Source organism: Micromys minutus (genome assembly GCF_963924665.1).
Source record: "Micromys minutus genome assembly, chromosome: 5".
NCBI lineage: Eukaryota > Metazoa > Chordata > Mammalia > Rodentia > Muridae > Micromys > Micromys minutus.
The window spans coordinates 86,307,790-86,320,308 of NC_137974.1; the positions used below are offsets into that span (position 1 = coordinate 86,307,790).

General features: G+C 45.3%; 1 protein-coding gene across 2 annotated transcripts in view; it reads left to right on the plus strand.

Moving 5' to 3' along the window:
• MPP7 (MAGUK p55 scaffold protein 7) overlaps window positions 1–12,519 on the plus strand; it is a 214,676-nt gene that overhangs the window by 87,874 nt on the left and 114,283 nt on the right. For both annotated transcript variants that reach the window (XM_080916754.1, XM_080916753.1), the window contains exon 3: window positions 10,629–10,747. In XM_080916754.1, the coding sequence (XP_080772880.1) occupies window positions 10,629–10,747 (119 nt within the window). The remainder of the gene's footprint in view (window positions 1–10,628; window positions 10,748–12,519) is intronic.

Sequence of the window (12,519 nt, forward strand, 5' to 3'; positions counted from 1 at the left end):
GTGACTGGGTTATCTCAGGATGATATTCTCTAGATGCAACCATTTTCTTAAGAATTTCATAAAGTCATTGTTTCTGATAGCTGAGTAGTACTCCATTGTGTAAATGTACCACAATTTTTGTATCCATTCATCTACTGAAGGACATCTGGGTTCTTTCCAGCTTCTGGCTATTATAAATAGAGCCGCTATGAACATTGTGGTGCATGTGTCTTTGTTGTATGTTGGAGCTTCTCTGGGGTATATGCCCAGAAGTGGAATAACTGGATCTTCAGGTAGTACTATGTCCATTTTTCTGAGGAACCGCCATACTGATTTCCAGAGTGGTTGTACCAGCTTACAAGCCCACCAGCAGTGGAGAAGTGTTCCTCTTTCTCCAGATCCTCGCCAGCATCTGTTGTCATCTGAGTTTTGGATCTTGCATTGCCTGCTTTTTAAAAAAAGATTTATTTTACATTATGTATCCGTGTGTATGTGTGTGTGTGTGTATGTATGTGTGTGTGTGGGGTGTGTGTGTGTGTGTGTGTGTGTGTGTGTGTTTGTATGTGTGTGATGTGTGTGTGTATGTGTGTGTGTGTGTATATGTGTGTGTGTGTGTATGTGTGTGTGTGCGCGTGCATGGTTTTGTAGGTAGGAGTGTGGGTAACCAGAAAAGGATGTTGGATCCTCTGGAACTGGGGTTCAAGGATAAAAAGAAAATGCTCAGAGATTCTGTCTAGATGGCCCAGTTGCAGAATTAGTATTTTGTTTATGCCACGTTGTCAGAGTTTAGAATGCCTCTGAAGTTTGGTTCCCACTTCTGCACCTGTAATTAATGCCTGAGCTTCCTGTTGGTCTCACACAGTCACCACATTCTTAGGGAAGGTGCTTCTAAGGTGATATTGTCCTAAGTTCCCGCCCCAGGCCCCTCCTTACTGTATTCATCAAAGTCACCGCATTTGTAACGGTGTCTAGCTCAGACAGCTTTGGTGGTTTTTCTTTTTGTCAGTGTCCTGCAGTCTCTCCACAGTGCCTGGTACACAGACAGCCCACACCGTTACTGAGACTGAGGTCTCGTTGGCAAACCTCTGTCTTCAAAATATCTCATGATTCATGACAGTAGCACAATTACACTTATGAAATAGCAATGGACTAATTTCATGGCTGGGGGTCACCGCAGCAGGAGGAACTGTGCTAAAAGGGTCACATTAGAAAATTTGAGAACCACTGATCTGGGGTGGGGGGTGTTGAAATGTAAGGGAAGCTAGCCAGATTGCCTAGAGACACCCCCGAAGTCTCTGTTGTATGTTGTGCCCCACTTGGCAGTGGAACTTTGGGGTCAGCTTGGGACCCAGCAGTGGACCATAAGTGCAGGCATGTCACCAGGCTTGCTCTGTGTTTTGGGTAATCTAGAGCTGGAAGGAGGGGCTGTGACAGATACTCAGGAGCTGGCATCAGCTCCAGGGTATGTTTGTCCTCTGTGCCTGGCAGAACTGGGGAGGCTCTGAGCTGTGTGTTGGGGAAAAACTATGTCAGATTATTACTCAGGATTTTAGTTTTAAAATTAAAATATCTGTCTTGCAAAACTCCAAGGAACAGGGAAATGTACCCAGTAGCAGTGCAGGTGTTTCTCTTCCTTGAGTCAACATGGGTAGATCCTGCAGGGGGCCCTCATTCTGCTTAGATGCTCAGTGAATGGGGAATGGAGGTGAATTTCCCCCATCCAGGGGAATGCAAGCTTCCCCGTGACCATCTCGCCAGTACCATCTATTAATTTAATCTTTTGGGTCCCTCCTTTTCTTCTGGCCGACTCTGTGTAACCTTTGAAAGCTATAGCCATTCTCTGCCGGCCTGACCCTCAGCAGAATACCATGCTGACCCTTGACTGAAGAGATCACAGATAGAAGGGAGTGGCTGTGGTTCTGGGATATGCTTCCTGTGTGGGTACCCCCCCCCACAGCCCTACCTGGTTCCCTTTTGCATGTGGGTCCCGTGCTTCTTTCTCACTCGCTGCAGCGGAAAACTGTGGCTGATTTTCTTCCGGCTGAGGTGTGTCTTGCTGTTAGCGTGCCGTGTACCGACGTGCAAATGTACCAACGTGCACGTGTACCAACGAGATCCCTCAGAGGTTTCTGGATCTGGAGTCTAGGGCCTCACACACTCCAGACCAGTGCTTTCTCTGCCACCAAGCTACACCCCCACTTTCTTTCCTTTATATTCTGAGAGGAGTCTCATTGCTGGCTGCCCTGAATTCCCGCTGCAGTGCAGGCTGAACTTGAACTTGTGGCTATTTGCCTTAGCCTCCTGAGTGTCTGTGCTACTAGATCTGACTCTGATTTATTTTTTAAAAAATACCCATACCCACTTAGAAATAATAGGGTTTGTGTGGGGGGGTAAAATTTCTAAGGGCTGTTTGTGTTTTTATCTCTGACATATTTCTTCCCGATTTTAGCTCCATTCCCCCAGACTACTCTGTCAGAGTCAAATCTGGAGATCAGTTTTCAGGCCTTCAGCGTAGATTACTGACTCTTCCTAGACTTGTTTTGGGGATTTCTGCCCCTGGTGCTCCTCTCTGAGTGGTCATGGGTCCCTCCTTTTGCAAGAAGGTGGCTGCTTTTGTGTCTTGGGAGCGTCACCCAGGACTGTGGCTTTAGGTGCCTTCTAGGTCCCCTCTGTTCTCTGAGTGTCCCCCTGCTGTCCGGCAGCGATTTCAAAGTCAGCTTCAGAAACCTTCGGGCTCCCTTTCTCTTCATCCTGTGTGGTCTCTGGTGCGGCCCCTCACTGCCTCTGCGACACGCTAGTCCAATCCATGTCGCTGTTTGCCCAGATCTCTTGGGGGTTTAACATTTGAAGCCCCCGCACTCTGAAGGTGGAAAATCACAAGTTTTGAAGCCAGATTGGGCTGTATACAGGGACTGTGCCTTCTTCACACTAGAACTCTCTCTCTATTTTAAAAGAGTTTGCTTTAAAAAAAAAAGATTTTGTTTTTATTTATATGTGTACACTGTAGCTGTCCTCACAGACATCAGAAGAGGGTATCAGATTCTATCGTAAATGGCTGTGAGTCATCACATGGTTGCTGGGAACTGAGCTCAGAACCTCTGAAAGACCAGTCCATGCTCTTAACCACTGAGCCCTCTCTCCAGCCTGACCATGTTTTTTTTAACAAAAGTGCTGCAGTATATTCTAGTGGTTGACTAACAACTAAAAAAAGACCTTATTAATCGAGGTGATGGGACTGTATGTTACAACCTCCTATGAACCCCTTGTCATCATAATTATGATATTTTATGAGTTGGGTCAGTGTTTCTGACTTCTCCAATCATTGATCAAATTACTTGTGTCTGATACGTAAAGGTAGTAGGATTATGGTACAGCATGAGTTTATTTTCACTGTATGGCTGTTGTAAACATTGCAAAATAATAGAAAAAAAGAAGAAAAAGAAGAGAGAAGGGGAAATTACTTCATTGAAGCTGCAAATGCATCACTTCATTTAAACTCATTACATGGAGTGCTCGGTGACCCCTGACTGACGTGTGTGCCCCGTGCTCACTGGCCTCTGTCAGCTGCCATCCCAGATGCAGGCAAACCTCAACCTGCATTTGAACCGGCAGTTGTGGCCTAGGGAAGACAGTCTTTTATCTTTAAGGATAATGGCAGATACCGGTGTTTTGCAGAACATGGCTGTAGAGAACACAGTCACAGCGTATTTTTATGTCCAGTCTGACAGTTCAGTGGCTTCGAAGCATGTAGTTTTTAATCTTAAAAAAAAAAAAAGATTTAAATCGTGACGAGTGACAAGCAGTGACATTTAAATCCAGTCAGATAAGAGAGCGGAGACTGCACAGGAGCTGGCGCAGCCACCTGGCTCAGAGTGAGCTGTCCGATGCTGTATGTGTTTTCATTTGTATATTGCTTTTTTGTACTTCCATGAGGCCGGAATTTGCCATACACCCTGCCCTGGGTTGGTGGGAAGAGTTCCCAAGATTTGATACCAAACAGCAGGAGCCAGTGAGCTATTTAAGACTTTGCGCCTACCTGCAGCCAGTCTCGATAGTAAACACCCCCCCCCCCATAGCGTGTGACCTTGTCTGTGGTGTTTTTCCACGTTTAGGAATTATTATGTGACTTTTCGCAGTGCTGATGGCCTAACACAGCTCCTCATGTATGCTGGCTAGGCCGCTCGCCAATGAAGTACAATCTCAGTGTGAAGAAACTGTGATTTGTCTTCTGTAATTATCATACATTTGTGAAGAAGCTTAAGTTGGGCGTTGTTTTGATAGGAAAGAGTTGTATAATTGTGCCCATAAGAACCAAAATCAGTATAAAAGCTGTATGTCTATCTGTGTGCATACCTTTAAAAGGAGGTGACAGGGATCAATTCCCCCTTTTGTAGAAGCTAAGAAGTCTCACGAGCCACCATTTGCACTGTGGAGACCTAGGAGACCCTGGGGTATGATTAATAAAGTTCTGAGAAGTAGGAGCCCGTAGTGTAGGTCACTGTCTGACTGGGAGAGCTAGTCCTGTGTAGGTCACTGTCTGTCTGGGAGAGCTAGTCCTGCGGTAAGGATTGGGCGCTGGGTTAGGACCTGGGGTCGAGTCCAGAAAGCTGGGAGCGGCCATGTTTGTCCTGAGGGAATCAGAAAGTGAGTTTCTCAGTTCAGTCTCTCTGCCTGAGCATGGGTAGGAGGTTTATCTTCACCCAGTCTCAATTCAAACGTGTGTTGTCCTAGCCATGGTCCATGGGCACACCCAGAACCACTGCTGATCTATGAGTGACTGAGGATCCCTGAGGCCAGTCAAGGAGACAAGTAAACTCAGCCGCTGCAGATGTGTTTATTGTTTAATTTACAATGTGGGCTTAATTAGTGTCCCCCAGCTGTGGAGATCAGGGCTGGCATGCTGTTAAAAATAGGCCGACAGGGTCCTTGAGATGTCTTACTTCAGATGGTAGCTGATGGTCTGAATTCAGTCCTAGGACCCATCTGGTGGAAAGCAAGAACCAGCGCCTACAAGCTGTTCTCTGTCCTCCGTAAGTGCATCCTGGCCTGAGTCCCTGCTCCTCTTGAAGGGCTTTTCCTTTGCCCGGTCAGTGCTAAATTTAGCCAGTAGAGGGCACTGGCGGGACGCTGCAGGCGGAGGAGGCTGTGGTTTCCATTTGCTGAGTTCTGTCTCAGACTCCCTAACAGCCCTTACGGGAGCCTCTACTCTGCACTTGGAATTTCAGTAACACATCCACAAACAGATTACTAACGAGCCTCAAGGACGTGCCTGGTTGGCTTCCTGGGCTTTGTGTGCACGCACACCTGTGGGGTGCTGTTGTCTGCTGTGCCGGCCCAGCCTCGTGCTGCTGCAGGGTGTTTCTAGTTTCTCAGTTCTTACAGGGGATTGTCACGTTTGCAAGCATTAGATATGTAAACATCGGCTAAATGGTGCCATTGTATCGATAATAAAAGGTGCACCCAAATGAGGAGCAGAAATCTAGTGGTCAGAATGCGGCTTACAGTGGGAAACTACACAGCAGCGAGAGGTGAGGTTTTCCAGGACTAAAAATGATATGTTCTAATTCTGGAAGTGGCCCCAACAGTGGGGAAGGCATTGTGAAGTCTCTGGTGTCTCACCAACCTCAGTGTATCTTTCTGTTTACGGTGAATGTGACCTGCCACGCAAGCAGCCGAGTTTGGTAATAATGTTCAGGCGTTAGGTAACTTAAGGTTTGAGTTCCTCAGTTATAAGGTGGATGTCATACAAAACCACAATGTCTTATCTGTATGGCAAAAAATAAATAAAAAATAATTTTGATGTCTAACTTATTATCCACAATTACAAATTAAAACTTATATATACGATTTCCAGTTTAATTGTGTAGTTTGGATCCAAATTGTCTTGGGAAAATTGGAGATTCTTACATTTTATGGCTGTTTTATGTTCGGCATACCCACGTGTCTGTCCTCAACTTCTCTTGTATGTCACCGGAGATCATAGGGACGCTGGGAACAGAGAAAGGTTTTCTTGACTCCGTAGCTAGCATGGCAATATGAACATACGACTTCAGTAGACGTCGACTCTCAGGAATTCACTTTAAAAAGACTTAGCCCATTTTGTGCTGCCAAAGAGAATATAGTAGTTTCCAAAGGCTTTGCTTTCTGGACTTTCCATCATCTACCATCAACCATGCTCTGAGAATATTAAACGGAAAATTCCAGAAATAAACAATCCATCTTCTTCAGCAGGGTGATAAAAGTTTGCAGCATCCCACCTGGAGTGTGGGCTACCCCTCTGCCCCGTGTATCCACACTGTGTGCCACCTGCTCCTTAGTTATCCCACCTGGAGTGTGAGCTACCCCTCTGCCCCGTGTATCCACACTGTGTGCCTTACTTGGCCTTAGTTACAGGACCTGGGTGTCATACGATCATGGTGCCTGTGTTTACAACCTTCCTTTGATTTAATAACCACCCAAGGCACAGAGAAGGCGTAGGAGACAGAGCTGTGGGGTAAACATCGATACTGTGATTTCACATGTGCCCTGGGGACTGACCAATTCATAAGGAAAAGAAATGTATTATCTCGTAGTTTGAAACAGCTATTTAAGCACGGCTGGGGCAGTTTGGGACAGCATGGGACGGGCTCTACTGTGTGGATAGGTGGCAGAAGGGAAGAGGAGGGACAGAGAAGAGGGTAAAGAGGTTGAAGTGACTTTTTATAATATATTTGCACCTACCCTGTAAGAAGCCGACTTAGATGATAGTGTTATTTCCTGTAGGCACCATCTGCATGGCCCAGTCACCCCTAAGTTTTACCTCCTGACAAACTACACTGACTAGTTCCCAGCATGTGCTTTTGGGAGGAGGAGGGGCTCGAATCATAAACACCTGACTTATTCCTTACTTCTGTCCTGATCTCCTCCTTGGCAGGAACTGACTCCTTTTCCTTGTGCTCAGAGACCAAGAGTAGGTTAAGAAACAATTGAAGATGAACCCTCTCTCTAAATCTCTACTTCTCAAAGCATTCCTTGGAACTCGAAGAGCGTTCTTCACTGTTGGGTTGCAGATATAGGTGCACATTCAGTCCCGCACCAGAGCAGAGACTCTCTTCACGGACTGGTGATTTCTGGAATCTGTACTCCCTTCACTGGGACCGCATGCCTCCAGCCTCCTGGGTCTGTCACCATGCTCTTATTAGTGGTTGACACTGTCCTGTCTCTTCTAGCATTGGCGGTGGCTTCCAGATCAGGCGGCTGAAGGGGAAGGACTGCGGTTGTCACTGGAGTGCCAGCAAGGATTGTGTCATGCTAGAAAAACCAGAAAACTCAGATTTAGGAGCCTTTGCTAGCAGGAAAATTATCTCTTTAATGCTTGAAGTATAAAATGGTTTGTTTCACAAAATATAAGCAATACTTGTGTAGAGTTAACACTTTCCATGTGTAAAGGAGTGTGCTGTTATATCCACTTGGAATGTCTGAAGAACCTTGGAATACAGTGGTGTTTTGTTCTAGAGGAAGACGCACTGAGGAAAGAATGCTATTTTATACCACGCACGTTGGGCGTAGAGCCCCAGGATTCCATTGAAAATTTAAGACAACCATTTGACCCTAATATTTTTGTGTCTTTATTTTTTTTTTATTTTGAGATCACTTATAGATTCGTGTGTCATTGTAAGAAATGATACAGATGTGGATGTCTCCCACTTCCTTCCAGCTAAGCATCTTGTACCGACCACAGCAGAATGTGGCAGCCAGGAAACTCTAATTAATTCAACCTGCTGTGACTTGAATGTGTTCCCCAAAGCTCATGTGCCAGGAACTTAGCTCTAGGAGTGACAGTATGAGGGACAGAAGACCCTTAATAGACGGTCATTCCCGTAGGGTTTAGCCCTGAGCGAATGAATGTTGTTGGTGCAGGAGTAAACTCGTGACAAACGATGGATGTTCTGTCACCTCTCACTCGTGTGTTTGACCACGGGATGACGGTACAGATGCCCTCAGGAAGCACCTCGTCCACAACTGACTTCCCGGCAAGTATGCTGCATTCTTTATAAGAACTTACGAAGCTCAAAGAGAAGGAAGGCCAGAATGTGGATGCTTCAATCCTTCTTAGAAGGAAAAGCAAAACACTCATGGGAGGAAATAAAGGGACAAATAGAGGAGCAGGGATTGGAGAAAATTGGATCATTCAGAGACTGACTCACCTGGGGATCCACCCCATAGGCAACCACTAAACCTACGAACTATTGCTGATGCCAAGTAGTGCTTACTGGCAGGAGCCTGATATAGATGCCTCCCCAGAAGCTCTGCCAGAGCCATTCTGATACAGAGGAGGATGCTTGCAGCTAATCATCAGACTGAGCACGGGGTCCCCAATGAAGGAATTAGAAAAGGGACTGAAGGAGCTGAAAGGGTCTACAACCCCATGGGAAGAACAGCATTATCAACTAGTCAAACCCACTACACCAACCATTGAGCACACATGAAGAGACCCACGGCTCCAGTTGCATATGGACAGCATTGTCTGGCATCAATGGGAGGAGAGGCTTTTGGTCCAGCAAAGGCACGTTTTCCCAGCGTAGGGGAACGCCAAGGCACTGAGGTGGGAGAGGGTCATTGGGAGAGGGAGCACCTTTATGGAGGCAATGGGAGGGGGTGAGGGGATGGGATCAGGGGAAAGGGGATAACATTTGAAATGTAAATACAGAGAATATCCAAAAACAAACAAACAAAAAACAAAAACAAAGCCTGTCCATCTTTAGCATTCTGCTGTAGTAGCTTTGAGTGCACACACTCCCATCAGCTTTGTGTGCACACACTCCCATATGCTTTGTGTGCACACACTCCCATTAGCTTTGTGTGCACACGCTCCCATTTGCTTTTGAACACAAATGAGACAAGGCTTCACTAAATCATAGGAAGTACTTTAAGTGTAGACGTGGGGATCAAATATTGATCTCTCAATAATACTGAGTTTTTCAATAATATTGAGTCAGTATTACTGAATCACAGTAACCAGTAGCTCGATCTTACTGAGTTGCCTCTGGACTTCATTGTGCTCTTGTGACATGCCAGACCTACTTGGAGATTGACTGATGTAGCCTTCCCAGCACCGACACCATGTAATTCACAACAAAGTTGGTTCACTATTCTTAATTAAACCTGAACTTGTTTTACCAAGGGATAGGCAGGTTTTTTTTTTTTTTTTTTTTTTTTTTTTTTTTAAACAGCTTCTGAAATCAGTAGGGAAAAAAATTCCACCCCCCCCTTTTCATAATTTTACATTTTAAGTCTCTGACATAACCACTGACCCTGGGCAGTTATTGGGTTTGGGGCTGTATCTCTGTGGGAGCAAGGACAGGACAGAGGGTGGGTGAGTGCTGTAGTGTAGGTACAGTTATGCTGAGATATGTTTAAGTCTTTATTTGTAAAGAAGAGCTGGTTTAGGCAGAGCATCAGGGTTTTAAAGAGAATTAGTGGAAAATATCAAGGCTACTTAGTAAAACAGTTGGAGTTTTTCACATTCTAATTTAGGGTTATTCTTATGACTTAGTTTGGTGGGGGACTAAATACAGCCCCAGGGACTGTGTAGTTGCATATCCGCCTTTAACGGATATGCATATTTGCCTATGAATTAGGACTGGTATCAGGAAGACAATAGGTGTGCTAAGCAAGAGTCCAGAATTTACTCTTCTTTGCTTGTTAATCGTCTAACGTTTTCTCCATGATAAAAAGCAGCCCTTACACATGTTGCCTGCCTCGGGAGGTCTTGGTGTTTTTGTAGACAGTAGACAGAAATGAAAGGAATTTTGCTCTCTTTTACCTCCAGTAATCCCACGGGAAGATGCACCAAGTGCCGGGAACTGATGGTGACCTGAGCCAGGTCACCTCCCTCTAGAGTCACGGACAAGCACTGCTGGGGCTGTTTTCAGACTGGAGTCTGTGACCGGGATGGATGGTTTCTGTGACGGCCTCCTGTGGAATGCTGGGGTCCTGTCTCTCTGTCCAATTTTTCTCCCTCTAGCATCTCATCCGAGGTGCGCCACAGCAGTCTGCATCCAATACCAGAGGAGAAGCCAACCACTTTACAGCCCACAGATGTAAGCAGTGTTCTGCTCAGTCCCCACAGAAAAGCCTTGGTCCACAGCGGTGAGGCGGCACAGAAATCACCATGTGAGGTCAATTTGGGCCCACTCGGCAGAACTGCACTTGCCTCTTAGACGATGCAGTCGTTTCGAAGCTTCCTGTTATTTGCAAACTACAGAGCCTTTTCCGTGGCCCACTATGCCCGTACTCTCCTAAGGAAGTTCTTCCTCCTGTGACTCATCCCACTCCTTGGCTAAGAAGAGTGGAAGGCATGGCTTTCTCTCTTCTTTCTTTTTTATTTCTGAAGAATAGCATACTTTTTTTTTCTCTCGGGTAATGTAAACTTGCACGATGTTGATGGTTATGAAAGATAAAAACAAAAACAATAACAAAAAAACCTACCTTCTTAATATATTCCTCTTTGAAATGTAAAAATCAAAACACTTCCTTTGCTTCTCGATGGCCCAGAATATAAATGCAGTAAAAATGACATGTTCTAGCTGTCACTCACGCACACACCTTCGGTGAAATTAATGGGATCATCCTAAGATTACACTTTGTGTTTTATTTTCATTTTATAGGTCTGTATGAGCTGTTGGCTACTCTGCCTGCCCAGCTGCGACCACATGTGGACAGCCAGGAGGACCTGACCTTCCTCTGGGACATGTTTGGTAAAAAGAGCCTGCATTCACTAGTCAAGGTAAACCACACTGATGTCAGATTCTCTTTGCAAAAGGCAGATGGAAAAATGTTCTGAGTGCCATCTAGTAAACCCGAGATGAAATTGTTACTGTCTGAAAACAAAACAGCCTTGTTCTATTTCATGGCCGGTGTGGAAGTTGTTACAGATCTTACCAAAAATACATACATGACTTCACTGAAGGGCAGTGTGGCCACGCATGCTAATGTGGCAGTGTTCGGCTGCCCTTGTTTAGACAAAGGACGAAGCAGTGGCAGGAAGGTTGAGACTCCGTTATGGCCGACATTCTAGAGCTGGAATTTCACTTAAATAAACAAATGTTCACAGCAGAAATGAGAAGGAATATGTGTTCTGAGGTCAGAAACGGCAGCAGGCCAGAAGCCACGTTAATTTAAAATAATTTCCTTTAACAAAGTCAACTGAAATTCTAGTAAGCTGTTTCTTTTATTGGCCTGACTCCATAGAAATGGTATTTTGTAGATAAATACAGTGGAGCTAAATAGGAATAAAAACAGTTTTGGAGACTGTTGTAAGGAAAGCATCCCACCACGAGCCACCAGCCACCGGGAACCAGATCCTGTCTTAGAGAAACACTGGGAGTGACCAGCACTCTTAAAATAGTAAAAGGAGAAGAAGAAGCTCTGGAAACCATGCCACTCCCGCTTCTGGAAACAAACTGTGCTTTCTCTCATCTAACTGGAGCTGAAGGGAGCAGTGGGTCTTTCTTGTGTCTGTAGGAGGTCGATGCCCATGGCTCCCTGTAATCTGGACCGATTTTACTCAGCTCACTTTCTTATGGTTGCCTGTCAGGATGGGAGGCTGTAAGCTGATACATAATATTTGAAAATTCACGTTTGAATTAGACGGGGATGGTCTGCGTGTCTCTTTTCCTGAAGCGTGTCTGCTGTGAAGGGCATAAGACTTGAGCGGCTAAAGTCAATCTGTGCTATTCCCCTAGCAGTGCATTCAAAGCATTGAGATTATTCATTATTTATTTTTTCACAATGGTGCAACTGCCAGCCTGTCTTTGTGCTATAATTCATTTTAGGCAGCTTAGTTAATTTCTTGGGGCAAGTGAGAGGTGGTCTTTGGATTGCAACTGAGGAATTTGTGCCTGCGTATAATAATAAAAAATACTCTGCTTCTGTGTCAAATGTATGGAAATTGAGTAGCTACAGATGCTGTGCACACTGATTTTAGCGTTTGCCAAAAGGCATAAGGTGTATCTGAACTGGCATCATCCCTGGGTCACTAAGTAAACATCTCCCCAAACATAGATGTTTGTTTATTTGCATTCATTTGTAGACATAGCTGTAATTTTATTACCAAAAGTGGAAGTCAGAATGTGCATCAGCAAGTCGGCAATTTCTATAAAACAGATTATCTTGTAACTGTGTAACTGTGTAAGTCAGGCAGATTTCTTACGTATTGGGGATAAGGTTATCGGAGCACATAAAAGCTGGTCACAGCTGTGCAGAGGGCGAGACTGAAGTGTAGAACAAGTTCCTAGTCACATTGGATGGTGAGGCCCAAGCCTAGGGTCCTTCCTAAAGTATCCAGGTGGGCAGGGAGAGGGGAGGACACACCCAGGAGGGGGCTGGTATCTGGTGCCCTAAAACCGGTGCAGCGAGGGCTGCATGTTGCCAGCCCTTAGACAGCACAGTAGACAAGTCCGCTGTCCCCAAGGGTTTCAGGAATTGCTATAGCAGGAGTTTTTCAAGTGAGTCTTTTTTTCTTTCGCATTCTAGCGTGTTTGTGACTCCAGCAAATGC